Below are 19274 nucleotides of genomic sequence, written 5' to 3'. Positions count from 1 at the left end.
TAGTAGCGGTAGTGGTAAGAGTAGCAGTAGTAGCGGTAGTGGTAACAGTAGCAGTAGTAGCGGTAGTGGTAGCAGTAGCAACAGAAGTAGTAGCAGTAGCATTAGCAGTAGTGGTAACAGTAGCAGTAGTAGCGGTAGTGGTAGTGGTAGCAGTAGCAACAGTAGTAGTAGCAGTAGCGGTAGTGGTAGCAGTAGTAGCGGTAGTGGTAGTGGTAACAGTAGCGGTAGTGGTAGCAGTAGCAGCAGTAGCATTAGCGGTAGTGGTAACAGTAGCAGTAGTAGTGGTAGTGGTAGCAGTAGCAGTAGTAGCGGTAGTGGTAACAGTAGTGGTAACAGTAGCAGTAGTAGCGGTAGTGTAGTGGTAACAGTTGCAGTAGTAGCGGTAGTGGTAAGAGTAGCAGTAGTAGTGGTAGTGGTAACAGTAGCAGTAGTAGCGGTAGTGGTAACAGTAGCAGTAGTAGCAGTAGTAGCGGTAGTGGTAAGAGTAGCAGTAGTAGCGGTAGTGGTAACAGTAGCAGTAGTAGCGGTAGTGGTAACAGTAGCAGTAGTAGCAGCAATAGTAGCGGTAGTGGTAGTGGTAACAGTAGAAGCAGCAATAGTAGTGGTAACAGTAGCAGTAGTAGCGGTAGTGGTAACAGTAGCAGTAGTAGCGGTAGTGGTAACAGTAGTAGCGGTAGCGGTAACAGTAGCAGTAGTAGCGGTAGTGGTAACAGTAGCAGTAGTAGCGGTAGTGGTAGCGGTAGTGGTAACAGGAGCAGTAGTAGCGGTAGTAGTAGCAGTAGTAGCGGTAGTGGTAACAGTAGTAGCGGTAGTGGTAACAGTAGCAGTAGTAGCGGTAGTGGTAACAGTAGCAGTAGTAGCGGTAGTGGTAACAGTAGCAGTAGTAGCGGTAGTGGTAACAGTAGCAGTAGTAGCGGTAGTGGTAACAGTAGCAGTAGTAGCGGTAGTGGTAGCGGTAGTGGTAACAGTAGCAGTAGTAGCGGTAGTGGTAGTAGCGGTAGTGGTAACAGAAGCAGTAGTAGCGGTAGTGGTAACAGTAGCAGTAGTAGCGGTAGTGGTAACAGTAGCACTATTAGCGGTAGTGGTAAGAGTAGCAGTAGTAGCGGTAGTGGTAACAGTAGCAGTAGTAGCGGTAGTGGTAACAGTAGCAGTAGTAGCGGTAGTGGTAAGAGTAGCAGTAGTAGTGGTAGTGGTAGTGGTAACAGTAGCAGTAGTAGTGGTAGTGGTAAGAGTAGCAGTAGTAGTGGTAACAGTAGCAGTAGTAGCGGTAGTGGTAACAGTAGCAGTAGTAGCGGTAGTGGTAGTGGTAACAGTAGCAGTAGTAGCGGTAGTGGTAACAGTAGTAGCGGTAGTGGTAACAGTAGCAGTAGTAGCGATAGTGGTAACAGTAGCAGTAGTAGCGGTAGTGGTAACAGTAGCAGTAGTAGCGGTAGTGGTAGCGGTAGTGGTAACAGGAGCAGTAGTAGCGGTAGTAGTAGCAGTAGTAGCGGTAGTGGTAACAGTAGCAGTAGTAGCGGTAGTGGTAACAGTAGCAGTAGTAGCGGTAGTGGTAACAGTAGCAGTAGTAGTGGTAACAGTAGCAGTAGTAGCGGTAGTGGTAACAGTAGCAGTAGTAGCGGTAGTGGTAACAGTAGCAGTAGTAGCGGTAGTGGTAACAGTAGCAGTAGTAGCGGTAATGGTAACAATAGCAGTAGTAGCGGTAGTGGTAGCGGTAGTGGTAACAGTAGCAGTAGTAGCGATAGTGGTAGTGGTAGTAGCGGTAGTGGTAACAGTAGTAGTAGTAGCGGTAGTGGTAACAGTAGCAGTAGTAGCGGTAGTGGTAACAGTAGCAGTAGTAGCGGTAGTGGTAGCGGTAGTGGTAACAGTAGCAGCGGTAGTGGTAGTGGTAGTAGCGGTAGTGGTAACAGTAGCAGTAGTAACGGTAGTGGTAACAGTAGCAGTTGTAGCAGTAGTGGTCGTGGTAGCAGTAGCAACAGCAGTAGTAACAGAAGCGTTATAGCGGTAGTGGTAACAGTAGCAGCAGCAGCAGTAGCGTTAACATTAGCGGTAGTGGTAACAGTAGCAGCAATAGCGTTAGCATTAGCGGTAGTGGTAACAGCAGCAGTAGCGTTAGCATTAGCAGTAGTGGTAACAGCAGCAGTAGCGTTAGCATTAGCGGTAGTGGTAACAGCAGCAGCAGTAGTAGCAGTATTGGTAGCAGTAGCAGCACCAGTAATGTTAGGAATAACAGTAGCACTATGGCGCTGGATTGTTTAGCAAGGTTGGTATTTTGTAAGGTTTTACCTGCAACAATAGGGGCCACTAATCACTAATGGACATTTACAAGAGCTTAGAGAGGATTTTAGAGGGAGGTATAAAAAGCGTTGACTAATACCAAGATAAAGAGGCTAATTCTCTGCCGGAGAGATATTTATACCAGGCCTACGTTCTTAAGCCAAAGTGTTTGTGCTATCTTACCAGCTGTCAAGGGTTAAGGTGTTTAAGTGATTGCTCCACTTTCTGTTGTCTAACAAATAAAGCTTGACTAGATGTTGAGACATGAAACCCGTAGCAGCGCCTCATAGTACTCATAGTACTGTCATGCTCTTAAGGAGCCAGCACCAGTGACTGCATTCTCTGTGTAGCCTTATTTATGTGGAAATGTAGTGTGATGTTGGATGAATTTGACTTGTGCTGCTTTGCACAGAACACTCTACTCTCTACTGGCTAGCTCAAACTCATAATAAAACGTAAAGATGAATTGTGAAATAATAATGAATCTGTCTGTTGAGCATTATAACTAAATTACCTCTGATGCTGTACCTCTCTGCAGCTGCTGTCCAAGTCCATCGAGCAACTCCGTCAGCCCAGCTCCCTGGTCAACCCACACCTGCAGGAGTCAGAGGAGGAGGAGGAGGACAACACCCGGAGGATGGAGGATGAGAGGATGGACATGCAGGAGGACAGGATGCCCCCTGGTGGCGTGATCCAGAAACACACCCTTCGCTCCAGCAGCAGCAGTGGCAGCAACGGCTCTCTCGGGGAGCTGTCCGCCATCGTAGAGGCCCACCACCGCCTGGGGGTCATAAAGGTCAAAGAGGAGCCAATCGACAGCGAGGACGAGTCCCTGTCCAATCAGAGCCTAGTGGCGGAGCAGAGTGCCTCACTCCACCAGGTCAAAGGTCAGCTGGTGATAAGAGCCATGATCTGAGAGGGGGCAGAAGATGAAGGAAATCACACACTGCGACATTCAGAGACGCATACGTACACACACACACACACACACACACACACACACACACACACACACACACACACACACACACACACACACACACACACACACACACACACACACACACACACACACAGAGCCGACTAGGACTCCCCAGGCAGTCCTCTCCCTGCCCTGAGATGTGACGCTGTCTCAGTGAAGTGCAGCCGCACCCCAAACCCCCACCAGACTGACTCTCTGTTTGTGAACTTTGTGAAGTGATCTGTAATGTTAAGTATGTTTCACCGTGCTGTATATAACATGAAGAGAAGATTTACTAGAAGAATGATCCTTCTTTTTTTACTTCTAAGGAACTGCTTTGATTGTTTTCAGGTTCTGCTCAATTGACAGAATGTAATATGTATACAGTAGATTTAGCGTAAGAGAATATTCTAGAAGGGAGGGAAAGTTTAACCGTTGTACAGTTTATGAATGCCATTTTATGTTCCCATAGTGTAACATTTATGCCATCAATTCACTTCAACTTTGACTTGCTGACTGTTGTTGTTGTTTTATTCAAAAAGAAAAAGTAAAACGTCATATTCTCCGTCGTTCTCCAAAAAGCTGTGATGTTCTGTGTTCAGTGGTCTCTGAAAATGACATGAAAATAAGGAAGCATGCTCATGTCTGTATGAGAGAGAATGTATTGTTCAACCTTAACACAACACAGCCCACCCTTACGACTGACTACAGCCAGCCTACACTGGGAATGAGACTGTTTATTGATGTACAGTACTGCAGAGTGGAGGAGAAAATGCTAAATCAGTGGATGGATGGATGGATATATGGATGGATGGATAGATGATGGATGGATGGATATATGGACGGATGGATAGATGATGGATGGATGGATGGATGGATAGATGATGGATGGATGGATGGAAATATGGATATATGGATGGATAGATGATGAATGGATGGATGGATGGATATATGGATGGATGGATAGATAGATGATGGAGGGATGGATGGATGGATGGAAATATGGATGGATGGATAGATGATGGATGGATATATGGATGGATGGATAGATGATGGATGGATGGATATATGGATGGATGGATGGATGGATAGATGATGGATGGATGGATATATGGATGGATGGATAGATGATGGATGGATGGATGGATGGATGGATGGATGGATGGATGGATGGATGGATGGATGGATGGATGGATGGATAGATGATGGATGGATGGAGGGATGGATGGATATATGGATGATGGATGGATGGATGGATGGATAGATATATGGATATATGGATGATGGATGGATGGAGGGATGGATGGATGGATATATGGATGGATGGTAGATGATGAATGGATGGATGGATGGATATATGGATGGATATATGGATGGATATATGGATGGATGGTAGATGATGAATGGATGGATGGAGGGATGGATATATGGATATATGGATGGATGGATGGATAGATGATGGATGGATGGATGATGAATGGATGGATGAAGGGATGGATGGATGGATATATTGATGGATGGATGGATGGATATATGGATGGATGGATGGATGGAGGGATGGATATATGGATGGATGGATGGATAGATGATGGATGGATGGATGGATGGTGCAGGCAGTCAGCTCCATCAGACCATAGGACCAGGTCTGCTTCTCAAATGGGCATCCCATAGGCCTCAGGTTAAAAGTTCTGTGCTATATAGGGAATAAAGCAAGAACAAAACAACAAAATCATCCTGGTTTGCCACGGCCCTGTGTTGAGATGCCGTGTCATCCTAATCTTCCTCATCTTCCTCGACCTCCTCTTCCTTCTCTTCCTCCTCCTCCTCCCCTCTGGGTCCAAACCAAAGCTCAGCCAGGTTCCTGCCCAACTTTCAGCAGAGAAATCACTAACAGTGAGAAGGAGAGAGAAAGAGAGGGAGAGAAGGAGCGAGAGAGGGAGAGAGAGAGATAGCGAAAGAGAGAGAGAGGAGAGTGAGAGAAAGAGAGAGAGAGAGAGTGGAGAGAAAGAGAGAGAGAGGAGAGGGAGAGAGAGAGGGAGAGAGAGGAGAGAGAGAGAGGAAGAGAGAGAGAGAAAAGTAGAGGGAGAGAGAGAGAGAGAGCGAGAGAGAGAAAGAAGGAGAGGAGAGAGTAGAGGGCGGGCAGGAAATGCCTTCTAGAAGCCAGGAGTCGGAATGATTCATGTGTGCAGGAATGTTAAGGGAGAGGAGGACCCAGGGTTGTAGGAGTCCAAGGGGCCAGGCTTGAGAATTGATTTACTGTCAAGGCGAATTACAAAGCGAGTGGGGATATGGTTAAGGGAGACCCTTTTTAAAGGGAATCGCTTCCTTCATACTCCCCAGTGACATGCTTACCTCCACACACAGGTTTGATGTTACTTCAATAAAATAAAAAACAAAATGGGACCTCTCTCCTTCTCCCCAACCCCCACCCCTAACTCCCTCTTGAAATTGCCCCATGCAACATGTCGACTCTGGACTTAAAGTGGTCAATCAATGTAGAGATGTAACTTTTTTTCCTGTTTCGTTTGTCTTGTCAATGTATAAAATGTTAGTATGGGGTTCTGTGTTTGGGTTCCTGTGAAAGACAAACTATGTCTGTCAGTCTGTCTGTCTGCCTGTCTGACTCATACTGTACATTTAGCTCAACCTATTCTAATGTTTCTAGTGTAAAAATCACTTTCAATCGGAACAATGTCAGTCTTGTTCCCTTGCTTCTTTGATTGGGTTGTAACGGGGCCCCGTCTCTACCCGTGGGGGGTCCCTGGATTCTGTTCATAGCTGTTTGCGTTTGTTCTCTTTTTTTTCTGCCTTGTTCTACAAACCTTTCTTTTATAAAATAAAGTGAATTCCCCTACTGTGCAACTTTCTGCTCTTTGTAGATGATGTTTCTAACATGTCATACAGCTTGAGCCTTATTTTGAGACATAGATTTTCATTTTTCACATTCAAGACCCAACACAAGACTGTGTTCATGTTATTGTACATCTCAGATGTCTCCCCCTAAACTAAACCATTAGCCCACTTTCCCACACTCAGTCACATAACCCACTAAACACAGGCCAGCTCCTCATTTCTCTGGGATCTGTGTAACCCTTTCTAAGCAGCTCTTTGATGTGAGCAGAGAGGCTCCTAGCGGCAGCATTACAGCAGTCAAGACAAGGTGAGGCTAGGAGAGGGTGATATGTAGGACTTGCACTGAGACTTAAACTGAGCTTAAGCAATTTCACACCCAGGCTTAGTTCTTTCTTGGACTGGTAAGACTTGATATATTTCACACTACACGCAATGATGACAATAGGAAAGATCACGGCTCAGACCCTTGAGCAGGTTTCTGCAGTTTAAGGTAGCCTGTTTGGGATGGTTGTTATTTGTCTCCAGTGACATTTTTGTAGCCAAAGTAACTGCTGCAAATGTAGCAAATATTGGTCAACCATTTCTTCTTCTTTCAGTTTCAGCCTTCTTCCCTCAAAGCTTCCAGATACCTCTTCCGGAACATTCACAAAGGTGTAATGTTACCTTATATTGGGAAGTATTCAGAGTCAAATTAAACCTTGATTATTTTTTAAGTTGATGCCATCTGTCTTGGGGCCTCTTGCCCTTGTGGTTTTAAATGAGCTGTTACAAAGGCAGAACAAATAATGGAGTCCCCATCTATCTGCACCAGCCCTCCCCAAGGTGCCCACAGACCCAGTTGTAAAAGCAAACAAGCGTTTTTAAAGGGTGGCCAAGCAGGCGAGGAAGCAAGAAAACATACCTATTTCCTCTCCGCACCGAGTTATAGTGTGCAGGGGGGGTCTTCATAAGGAGAGCATAGTGTGCTCTAAAGTTTGGGATGTTGTGTGTGGGTGCGTGTGCGTGTGTGTGTGTGATAGATGATGATACACTTCCTGTCAATTAATCTCTCCCAAAGCACCTCAAATTCTCTGAATTTGGTCCCTAGTGCTTCCCAAATGGCATTCCTATCCCTATATAGTGTACTACTACATGGCCGGTCGAACCAAATCTTGGGCCCTGGGAAGGAACATTTTAAAGTCCTGCCTTTTGACATCAGAGAGAAAATATTGTCGTTTTCAAGCAAATCTTCTGTAATTCTACACATTTTGTCATGGGTAAAGATGTTTTGTTGTTGCAGCTTTAACAATAATATCCTGCAATTTTTCATGAGGCAGAGATAAAATGTTGCAGTTTTAAAGCTTCAATTACATTGCATTTATGTATATAAAAAAAGACATAGTGAGTGTAAAAATGTATAATTGGTGGAGTACTGTAGATACCAACCTCCCTGTGAGCCTCCCAAGCCCATGCTGCCCAGGGTTAAAACATACATTTTAGATGAATAATGTTACATTGTATTGTAATACACACCATAAACTTATTCCACGGATCCTTTGGCCAAAATTGGTTTAATCTTTTGTTCTTAGTACTATTCATATAAAAATATATACTGTATGTAAATCAAAATCTATTCATTTGTAATATATTTTGAGATCTAGCTGCAGTACCCCACTTGGAGAAGCCTTGATATAGGGAACAGGGTCCATTTGGGACAGAACTCCTGTCTGTGCTGAGGCCTAAATGATGATCTGGAGGGTTCCCATGAGGGGTCCTGCCTCCTGGGGCTCCGGTAACAGGATATGGGACAGAACTCCTGTCTGTGCTGAGGCCTAAATGATGATCTGGAGGGTTCCCATGAGGAGTCCTGCCTCCTGGGGCTCTGGCAGCAGGACATGGGACGTCGCCTGGCAGAGAAAACCAGGATAGCCTGAGGTCCAGCTGTCAGGAGGAAGGCAGAGTAGTGGACTACAACACTATTGTCAGTCTCTCTGTCTCTCTAGCCCTGTTCATACCTTGTTCTAACATAAGGCCTTTGTTGTGATATTGCCCACATTTTTAGACAGGTGTAGACGATTAAAAGACGCATTGGGATCTGATTGTGATCAGATCTTGTAAGTGTAAACGGATAAGATCAGGACAAGATCAGGGCGAAGGACGCAAGTTAACAGGGCTTCTGTCACTCTCTCTCTCTCTCTGTCCATCTGTCAGTCCGTCCGTCTTTCTTCTCTTATCAATCAGTTTTAATATTACCTTACTGTAATTTCCTTTCATTTACTCATAGCAAAAGTACATTTTCTTGCTTAATTTTGGCATGGTACTAAGGACTGTTTTAGCTAACTGTGTGAAAACATATGGTAAAACATTGGCCCCTGTATTAAAACTTTTTGGAACCAAGTTCCTTGGGTCAGTTTGTTAGAAAATATTATCGAACCGAGGCTGAGACTTCAGTTCATTTGGTTAGCTTTGGTTTCATTAAAAGTGGCATCACTAGAGACGTCATTACAGACCCGGGTTCAATCCCGGCCTGATTCATAACCGGCCTTGATCGGGAGTCCCATAGGGCGGTGCACAAATGGCCCAACATCGTCCGGGTTAGGGAAGGGTTTGCCCAGGGTAGGCCATCATTGTAAATAAGAATTTGTTCTTAACTGACTTGCCCAGTTAAATAAAGGTTAAATAAAATGAATTAATTAATTTCAAAAATCAACTAGATGAGGCATGATTGCCACACAATCGTACCAGTTCATATAACTGTCTATGTTTTTACTTGTCATGCTAACGATAGCATAAAGTTGGCTGTTCGGTGAAGAGTTTATACACTGTGTTTCTTTTCCTGACTAAAACCCTGTTTATTATTCTCAGTTGTCTGATCAAACCCTGTGCTATTTGAAAGCCACTTGCACAGCTGAAATGGAAGTAGATTAATAGTATGGCACAGCATTGAAGTTTTCCAGATTTCTGGTGTGGATGTGAGGGGATTTTTGCGATGCTGGCATCCACTTGGAAGCCGTAATACAACGGGCTGTTTTTCTTTCCATTTGCTCGTACCAATGCTGGAGGTGTGGGACACTGACATTACAGCAGAGACACCACTGGCAGCAAATAAAGTAGACACTGTGTTTGTCTGCTAGCTAGTGTCAAAAAGACCACCTGGAACTTTAAAGACATAGTGCTCTGGTAGACTGGGGACTGACTGTGGTGGACTCATTTATGTTGGAGGCCTCTGTGTGCCCAGTTCTCCAGGGTTTGGGCTGAGGTTATTTTCACAAGACTGTCAAACCAAATGTACTCGCAGTACTGTCCAATTGTTCAAGTTTGTTCCAAGTTGGCTGAGCCTGATGGCCTGTCTACTGGGCTTTGTTTGGTCCAGTGGGGTTGGTGGGCATGACATCATTGGAGACAAACTGTAATTTAATATATGATGAGATATGTAATATGGGTTGAAGAGAATAAATCAAAAGCTTCTCTATTTTTTAATACCTATTCAAAGTACATTTAGTTATGTTTATGTACTTTGCAACTAATGCGATTTTGGGACATGATTTTCAAATCAAACAAATACAACTGGATCTTTTCAACCCAAATCATCCTGAAAGACCACCATCACTACAAGAAGTAACTACTGGTCTTCCTCTCACATGAACCAGTGGTTTTCTCTTCTCTTTTCTCTTCTCTTCTTCTTCTCTTCTCTTTTCCTTCTCTTCTTTTCTTCTTCTTCACCTTCTCTTCTCTTCTTATTCTTCACCTTTTCTTCTCTTCTTCTTAACCTTCTCGTGTCTTCTTCTTCTTCACCTTCTCCTCTTCTTCTCTTCTCTTCTTCTTCACCTTCTTTTTTCTTCTTCTTCCCTTCTCTTCCTTCTCCTTCTCCTTCTCCAGACAGAGATGAAACACCCAAAGCCAGTCAGATAGATAGTGTCCAGGGGTTTATACCTCTGTCAGTCTCCTTGAGCGGTGTCATCCATACTGTTATCTTAGCTCCACCAGGAGTAATGCTCCTTTTCAAGTTTAATGAGATAAGAGACCTGGGGGAGGCGTCCCCCTGCCGTGTTCAAAGACCCTGCCGCCCCACCAGGAACTGCTTTATCTCAGCCCAATGATTGGCCTGGCTGATAGGTGATTCTGAGGAACTGCAGTGGCCCAGAGAAGTGGGGTCTGGGGGTGATGGGGTGGGAGTGGGACAGGCTGGCAAACTTGGCCTCTTCTCTTAAAAGAAAGAAAGCTCCACCGTTGTGGCTCAGGCATCCCTGAGATGCCGCCTGTTCCCCCTCTCTATTTGATTCCAGCGGCCAGGACACCTTTTACGTGCCTGCCTCCCTCACACCACCGGCGCTCCAGAGCCCATAAAGCAAGTGGGCCCGCTCCCGGAGGCTCAGAGGCTAGTTGGACAGGACGTGTTTGTAAGTGTTGCCTGAATGCACCGCCAGGAGAAACAACACCCCCAGGGCTCGTAAGGCTTGTGAGTTTTTCTTCCAACTCCATGCCAAGAAGCCGTTTCCAGTTCCAGCTCAATTCCTCTAGTCGTTTGTTGCCTGTGTGATCACGGAGCATCGGGACCTACCTCATGGTCTACATGGCATGCTAAATGATATCTGTTAAGGAAAAGGGCCGTAACTGATAGGGGACAGAGTAAACTAATATACTGCCCTGATTAAATCTCCATCATCAAACTGCATGTCCTTTAATGACTATAGAATTAGCATTGTTTCCATGTTCCAAAAAATGTGTAATATTCTAGAATATATTAATATTTCAGTTCCGTTAAGAAGTTAAACCATTAGAGCATGAAGCAGTGATGTCATACATCAAGTCTACTAAGTAGCACACATACAGTTCCACTCAAAAGTTTGGACACACCCACTCATTCAAGGATATTTCTTTATTTTTACTATTTTCTATATTGGAGAATAATAGTGAAAATATCAAAACTATGAAATAACATATATGGAATCATGTAGTAACCAAAAAAGTGTTAAACAAATTGAAATATATTTTATATTTGAGATTCTTCAAAGTAGCCACAATTTGCCTTGATGACAGCTTTGCACACGCTTGGAATTTTCTCAACCAGCTTCATGAGGAAGGCTTTTCCAACAGTCTCGAAGGAGTTCCCACATATGCTGAGCACTTTTCCTTCACTCTGCGGTCCAACTCATCCCAAACTATCTCAATTGGGTTGAGGTTGGGTGATTGTGGAGGCCAGGTCATCTGATGCAGCACTCCATCACTCTCCTTGGTGAAATAGCCCTTACACAGCCTGGAGGTGTGTTTTGGGTCAATGTCCTATTGAAAAACAAATGATAGTACCACTAAGCGCGAAACAGATGGGATGGCGTATAGCTGCAGAATGCTGTGGTAGCCATGCTGGTTTAGTGTGCCATGAATTCTAAATAAATCCCTGACAGTGTCACCAGCAAAGCACCACCTCACCATCACACCTACTCGTCCATGCTTCCCGGTGGGAACCACACATGCAGAGATCATCCGTTCACCTACTCTGGTGTGCACTGGAAGTGGTTTCTTTGCAGCAATTGACCATGAAGGCCTGATTCACACAGTCTCCTCTGAACAGTTGATGTTGAGATGTGTCTGTTACTTAAACTCTGTGAAGCATTTATTTGTTTTGCAATCTGAGGTGTAGTTAACTCTAATGAACTTATCCTCTGCAGAAGAGGTAATTCTGGGGCTTCCTTCCCTGTGGCGGTCCTCATGAGAGCCAGTTTCATCACAGTGCTTGATGGTTTTTGCGACTGCACTTGAAGAAACTTTCAAAGTTCTTGAAATGTTCCGTATTGACTGACCTTCATGTCTTAAATTAATGATGGACTGTCGTTTCTCTTTGCTTATTTTAGCTGTTCTTGCCATAATATGGACTTGGTCCTTTTTTTACTTATCTATTTTTTACTTAACACTTATTTTTCTTAAAACTGCATTGTTGGTTAAGGGCTTTTAAGTAAGCATTTCACCTGTTGTTTTTGGCGCATGTGACAAATAAAATTAGATTTGATTTGGTATTTTACCTAATCAAATCAAATCAAAATGTATTTGTCACATGCGCCGAATACAACAAGTGTAGACTTTACCGTGAAATGCTTACTTACAAGCCCTTAACCAACAGTGCAAGAAAATATTTACCAAGTAAACAAAAATAAAAAGTCATAATAAAAAGTAACACAATAAGAATATCAATAACGAGGCTATATACAGGGGGCACTGGTACGGAGTCAGTGTGCGGGGGTACAGGTTAGTTGAGGTAATTTGTACATGTAGGTGGGGGTGAAGTGACTATGCATAAATAATAAACAGCGAGTAGCAGCAGTGTACTACTGTAATGTAAATTGTCCGGTGGCGAATGTATTAATTGTTCAGCAGTCTTATGGCTTGGGGGTAGAAGCTGTTGAGGAGCCTTTTGGTCCTAGACTTGGCTCCCCGGTACCGCTTACCATGCGGTAGCATGGCAAGCTTCATGGGCACTATGGTGTTGAACCCTGAGCTGTAGTCAATGAACAGCATTCTCACATAGGTGTTCCTTTTGTCTTGTGGATCTAGGGTGTCCGGGAGGATGCTGTTGATGTGAGCCATGACCAGCCTTTCAAAGCACTTCATGGCCACCCGACGTGAGTGCCACGGGCCGGTAATCATTTAGGCAGGTTACCTTCACTTCCTTGGGCAGAGGGACTATGGTGGTCTGCTTGAAACATGTAGGGATTACAGACTCGGTCAGGGAGAGGTTGAAAACGTCAGTGAAGACACTTGACAGTTGGTCCGCCCATGCTTTGAGTTCACATCCTGGTAATCCGTCTGGCCCAGTGGATTTGTGAATTTTGACCTGTTTAAAAGGTTTTGTTCACATCGGCTACCGAGAGCGTTATCACAGTCATCCAGAACAGCTGGTGCTCTCGTGCATGCTTCAGTGTTGCTTGCCTCGAAGCGAGCATAAAAGGCATTCAGCCCGTCTGGTATGCTCGTGTCACTGGGCAGCTTGCGTCTGGGTTTCCCTTTGTAGTCCGTAATAGTGTTCAAGCCCTGCCACATCCGACGAGCATCAGAACTGGTGTAGTAGGATTCAATCTTAATCCTGTATTGACGCTTTGCTTGTTTGATGGTTCGTCTGAGGGCATAGCGGGATTTCTTACAAGCGTCCGGATTAGTCTCCCGCTCATTAAAAGTGGCAGCTCTAGCCTTTAACTCGATGCAGATGTTGCCTGTAATCCATGGCTTCCGTTTGCGATATGTACGTACAGTCACTGTGGGGACGACGTCGTCGATGCACTTATTGATGAAGCCGATGACTGAGGTAGTGTACTCCTCAGTGCCATTGGATGAATCCCGGAACATATTACAGTCTGTGCTAGCAAAACAGTCTTGTAGTGTAGCATCCACGTCATCTGACCACTTCCGTATTGAGCGAGTCACTGGTACTTCCTGCTTTAGTTTTTGCTTGTAAGCAGGATTCAGGAGGATGGAATTATGGTCAAATTTGGTCTAGGATTTTTTTTTCTCTGGTTGCACATGTGATATGCTGGTAAAATTTGGTTAAACTGATTTAAGTTTGCCTGCATTGAAGTCCCTTGCCACTAGGAGCGCCACTTTTGGGTGAGCATTTTCTTCTTTGCTTATGGCCTTAAAGAGTTGGTTGACAGCGGTCTTAGTGCCAGCTTCGTTCTGTGGTGGTAAATAGACGGCTACGAATAATAGAGATTATTCGTACTCTCTTGGTAGATAGTGTGGTCTACAGCTTATCATAAGGTACTCTACCTCAGGTGAGCAATACCTTGAGACTTGTTTAATATTAGACATCACGCACCAGCTGTTATTGACAAATAGACACACAACCCTCACCCCTCGTCTTACCAGAGGTAGCGTCTCTGTTCTGTCGGTGCATGGAAAATCCCTCTAGTTCTATATTTTCCGTATCGTTGCTCAGCCATGCCTCGGTGAAACATAAGATGTTACAGTTTTTAATGTCCCGTTGGTAGGATAATCTTAACCGTAGGTCATCAATTTTATTTTCCAATGATTGCACGTTAGCAAGAAGAACGGATGGCAGTGGGAGTTAGCTCGCTCGCCTACGGATTCTCAGAAGGCTGCCCGATCTGCGACCCCTTTTCCTACGTCTTTTCTTCATGCAAAAGGTGGGGATCTGGGCCTGTTCCATTGAAAGCAGGATATCCTTTTCGTCGGACTCGTTAAATTAAAAAGTTTCTTCCAGTCCGCGGTGAGTAATCGCTGTTCTGATGTCCAGAAGTTATTTTAGGTCATAAGAGATGGTAGCAGCAACATTATGTACACAATAAGTTAAAAAATAAGTTACACAATACGCAAAAAAACGAACAAAATGGCACAATTGGTTGGGAGAATGTAAAACGTCAGCCATGTTCTTCGGCACCATCTTCTGTATACCACCCCTACCTTGTCACAACAAAACTGACTGGGTCAAATGCATTAAGAAGGAAAGAAATTCCATAAATGAACTTTAACAAGGCACACCTGTTAATTGAAATGCATTCCAGGTGACCACCTCGTGAAGCTGGTTGAGAGAATGCCAAGAGTGTGCAATGCTGTCATCAAGGCAAAGGGTGGTTACTTTAAAGAATCTCAAATATAAAATATATTTTGATTTATTTAACACTTCTTTGCTTACTACATGATTCGATATGTGTTTTTTTGTGGTGTTGATGTCTTCACTATTATTTTACTGTAAAAAGAAAGAAAAACCCTGGAATGAGTAGCTGTGTCCAAACTTTTCACTGGTACTGTGTATGTATAGCCACTTACACATTGACTTCTCTAAAGAATGCATTTCAGTCTATAGGATAGAGTTATTTCCAGATCTTCTAGAGGAGATCTGAGACAGGTTTTCAGTAATGTTATTAAGTGGCTCTGGGGAATTCAGCTCGAGGCACATGTTTCAAGGTTGGGGTGAAGGACTCCCTCATTATCACTATATATAGAGAAAATGAAACAAAGGACCCAGGAGAGGTCCCAGAGGCATCCACCCCGTCCCGCATGGCATGCAGGGGAGTTGACTGTCCTTCATGCTACACACTATATCACTATAGGGCTAATCTCTGGGGTGAACATCTGTATGGTGATACGTAAGGCACGTGGTTGTGCATGTAGACTAACCGCTAACAGGGTCAGTGGGAAATACAGGGCTCCAACGGCCATTAATGTCACTGGCAGCCATGTTTGTTCATCTGTGTAATGTTCAAATTGCGTCATCACTCCAATACATTACAGAGGAGGCCCTGTCTTCGGTCCAAAGGGCACCATATTCCCTATTTAGTGCACTGCTCTTGATCAGAGCCCTATTATGCAATAGGGTGTCATTTGGGATGCAGTCCTTGCTTGTGGAGCCATGTCCATAGCTCATGTTGGATTCCACATTATTATGTGAAGTGTATAAAATATCCATAAAAAGTATGTTCCCACAAGAGGTACTGAAACTTCATATCTTGTATCTTTAGCACAGTGGTGTAAATATTAGACAGACTGTATAGACATAGTGGGGTTTCCGTCAAGCTACTGGGAATGTCAAACCCTCAAATAAGCAATGCAGCCTGTGCCAAACTGAGTGGTTCTTTGAAGTATGTTTGTATAAATGTACAACAAACTCCGTGAGGTTTCCTGTTTCCAATGTGAATGACGAGTAGACTTGGACGACAGCCTTTTCACTTAAATATAATTTTTTTATCTCTGAAATAAAATAAAATTACACCAAATATTTGTTTGAGTCTCGTTCTATTTTTCCTTAATATTGTTTACTTTAGCTAAGTAGAGAGAGGTCACATCAAAACTAGAGCTGTGGAATGTTAGGGTGCTTAGCTCAATATCTAATGCAAACATCTCGGAGCAAGGCTTTCTGTCCAACACCATTATGAGGGTCATCATCTGTCTCTGAGCGGTATGAGGCTCCTGGCCAAGTCCCTGGGCGAAGTCTGTCCCAAATGGCATCCTATATTCCCTATAAAGTGTATTACTTTTGACCAGGACTCCATAAATGTAAGTCTTTCATATGCTCGCCTTTACTATGTACTCCTCAGTAGTTGGTATTCAGACTTATGCAGATGCGTAATGGGCTTTGCAGGCGTGGTCCTCTTGCGCGCGCTGAATAAATGTCATTCAACCACTGAAAACCCTCCCACTTGCTGGCCAACAGATTGTATAATGGAGTTTTAATTTAATAGGGTTTTCAGTACATTTAAATAAAGCCATCCCTTTAAATTTGGTGTACCACTTTTACTGCAGTGGGCTAAATCAGGGTCACACCGAGTGTTTCTTGGTAGTCAAACAAATCTACCTCGAAACAAAAGTATACACCTCACACACATGGTTATGGGCTTAAAAAATGAAGACACCTGTACCATGTCAGATATTGAGTTGAAATGTACTAAATTTTGAGTTTGCATCCCCATATTACACTTTATATGCATCACAGAAGACTGAAAATATCAACACCGTTTGACATAGAAACACAGAATTTAAAAAAATTCTATAATGTTTATTAATTATAAAATGATGAAACGATCCACCCATGAGACCGCATTTGACTGCAGGAAAAGGGCTATACTTTGACATTTCTGGACAGGCTCACTAGAATATATGGAGAGAACGTTCAGAATATTAGGATCAATGACAGAAAGCTATGTCAATACATGCATATTCGTCTCGTTTTCAGCCTCAATTGGTGGACAAAAAAAATACTCTGATCTTGCTTATTATTTAGGGTTTGGAAAGTATTCATGAATAATAATAAAAACAGGGTTGAGGAGCCTTTATGCACGAAATATATTGGTGAATAAAAAATACAGTGGTTTGATTCATCTTGAAAGTTGCCATTTTCAATTGTTCAATCCATAAAATAGCGAATGGTGAGAAAAGTATACAATAGGGATTTGAAAAATAATCCTATAAATCTAACCTAATAATCCTCACTAATCATGGAACTGTGATGAAATGGGTCCAGTGGTCGTGAACCGTGCGCCAGGGTCCAGGTTTAAACTGTTGTGTCTGGTCTGCCTTCCATAATGATTGAAATAGGCGTGTAATGCGTCAACCTATTATGATTCATCCACTATTGTTAGCGATCCTCAGGAACAACCACACGAACATGACAGAGGAAAGAAATGTAAACTAATGATGTAATGGAATGATGCAAAATTTAAGGAAACTAACACTAAAGTGACAGTTATAAATGTAAGGAAACTAACACTAAAGTGACCGTTATAAATCAATGTTGGTATACTTGGTGGTTGTTACCGATAGTGGCTATTATTTAACACCATACAAACAGTAAAAAATACAATGAAAAGTCTGAGCATATAATGAAAACCTTCTAAAAATCACAAATCAAGTCGGTAGGTTTGGCGCTATACTGTCATTTGCACATGGCTACAGAATCCTATAGCTTTGGTCTCCAAATGTTATCCCTGCAAGTTAAAAAGGCCAGCATTTCAGAAACTGCACTGTGGAAAGGGTGATAGATATGTTGCTATGCTTCAGTTTATCAGTTTGCTGCCATATGACTGGTTTCACATTTGTCTCTAGCGATCATAAGGTAAAATAGATCTAAAACAATTGTAATTTATATTTACCACCCCCTTACCCAAACAGCTTACTCATTTACCTAGCTCTTATCAATAGTTCTTATCAATCTGTAAATTACAATGCATGGAGAATGCTGTTATTTCTATCGGAAAAGATAAAGTAGATGGGGTTCACCGTTTCAGGTGGTGGAATTATGAGGGAGTTAGGTCAAGGTCAGAATAGGGCGTATCTGTAGACACACCTCCGCCACACCTTCATTTATTTGATCTCCACCACACACGATTAGCGGTGAATACCACGCTATTCTCATGCTTTAATTCAATGTTGTAATACACGTAGAGAGAAAAGTGCTTAGAAAGGGTCGGAATTCAGCCCTCCCCATGAGCCCTGGAGCATCCCTGTCCCTAAGAGACATAGAACAGGCAGGTAATTCACCATGAGCCCTGGAGCATCCCTGTTCCTAAGAGACATAGAACAGGCAGGTAATTCACCATGAGCCCTGGAGCATCCCTGTCCCTAAGAGACATAGAACAGGCAGGTAATTCACCATGAGCCCTGGAGCATCCCTGTCCCTAAGAGACAGAGAACAGGCAGGTAATTCACCATGAGCCCTGGAGCATCCCTGTCCCTAAGAGACATAGAACAGGCAGGTAATTCACCATGAGCCCTGGAGCATCCCTGTCCCTAAGAGACATAGAACAGGCAGGTAATTCACCATGAGCCCTGGAGCATCCCTGTCTCTAAGAGACATAGAACAGGCAGGTAATTCACCATGAGCCCTGGAGCATCCCTGTCCCTAAGAGACAGAACAGGCAGGTAATTCACCATGAGCCCTGGAGCATCCCTGTCCCTAAGAGACATAGAACAGGCAGGTAATTCACCATGAGCCCTGGAGCATCCCTGTCCCTAAGAGACATAGAACAGGCAGGTAATTCACCATGAGCCCTGGAGCATCCCTGTCCCTAAGAGACATAGAACAGGCAGGTAATTCACCATGAGCCCTGGAGCATCCCTGTCCCTAAGAGACAGAGAACAGGCAGGTAATTCACCATGAGCCCTGGAGCATCCCTGTTCCTAAGAGACATAGAACAGGCAGGTAATTCACCATGAGCCCTGGAGCATCCCTGTCCCTAAGAGACAGAGAACAGGCAGGTAATTCACCATGAGCCCTGGAGCATCCCTGTCCCTAAGAGACATAGAACAGGCAGGTAATTCACCATGAGCCCTGGAGCATCCCTGTCCCTTAGAGACATAGAACAGGCAGGTAATTCACCATGAGCCCTGGAGCATCCCTGTCCCTAAGAGACATAGAACAGGCAGGTAATTCACCATGAGCCCTGGAGCCTCCCTGTCCCTAAGAGACATAGAACAGGCAGGTAATTCACCATGAGCCCTGGAGCCTCCCTGTCCCTAAGAGACATAGAACAGGCAGGTAATTCACCATGAGCCCTGGAGCATCCCTGTCCCTTAGAGACATAGAACAGGCAGGTAATTCACCATGAGCCCTGGAGCATCCCTGTCCCTAAGAGACATAGAACAGGCAGGTAATTCACCATGAGCCCTGGAGCATCCCTGTCCCTAAGAGACATAGAACAGGCAGGTAATTCACCATGAGCCCTGGAGCATCCCTGTCCCTAAGAGACATAGAACAGGCAGG

At 43.9% G+C, this 19274-nt stretch overlaps 1 protein-coding gene across 1 annotated transcript in view; it reads left to right on the top strand.

Annotated features, from left to right (window-relative positions):
- hdac9b (histone deacetylase 9b) overlaps window positions 1-4076 on the top strand; it is a 70726-nt gene extending 66650 nt beyond the window's left edge. Inside the window, exon 11 of the mRNA XM_038995124.1 lies at window positions 2813-4076. Coding sequence (XP_038851052.1) covers window positions 2813-3190 — 378 coding nt within the window. The 3' untranslated portion in view covers window positions 3191-4076. The remainder of the gene's footprint in view (window positions 1-2812) is intronic.
- Window positions 4077-19274: the final 15198 nt, after the last annotated feature.

The sequence above is a fragment of the Salvelinus namaycush genome, chromosome 5 (genome assembly GCF_016432855.1).
Source record: "Salvelinus namaycush isolate Seneca chromosome 5, SaNama_1.0, whole genome shotgun sequence".
NCBI classification, from domain to species: Eukaryota; Metazoa; Chordata; class Actinopteri; order Salmoniformes; family Salmonidae; genus Salvelinus; species Salvelinus namaycush.
The sequence above is the reverse complement of the archived record's forward strand: the minus strand, read 5'-3'. Positions and strand labels throughout refer to the sequence as shown.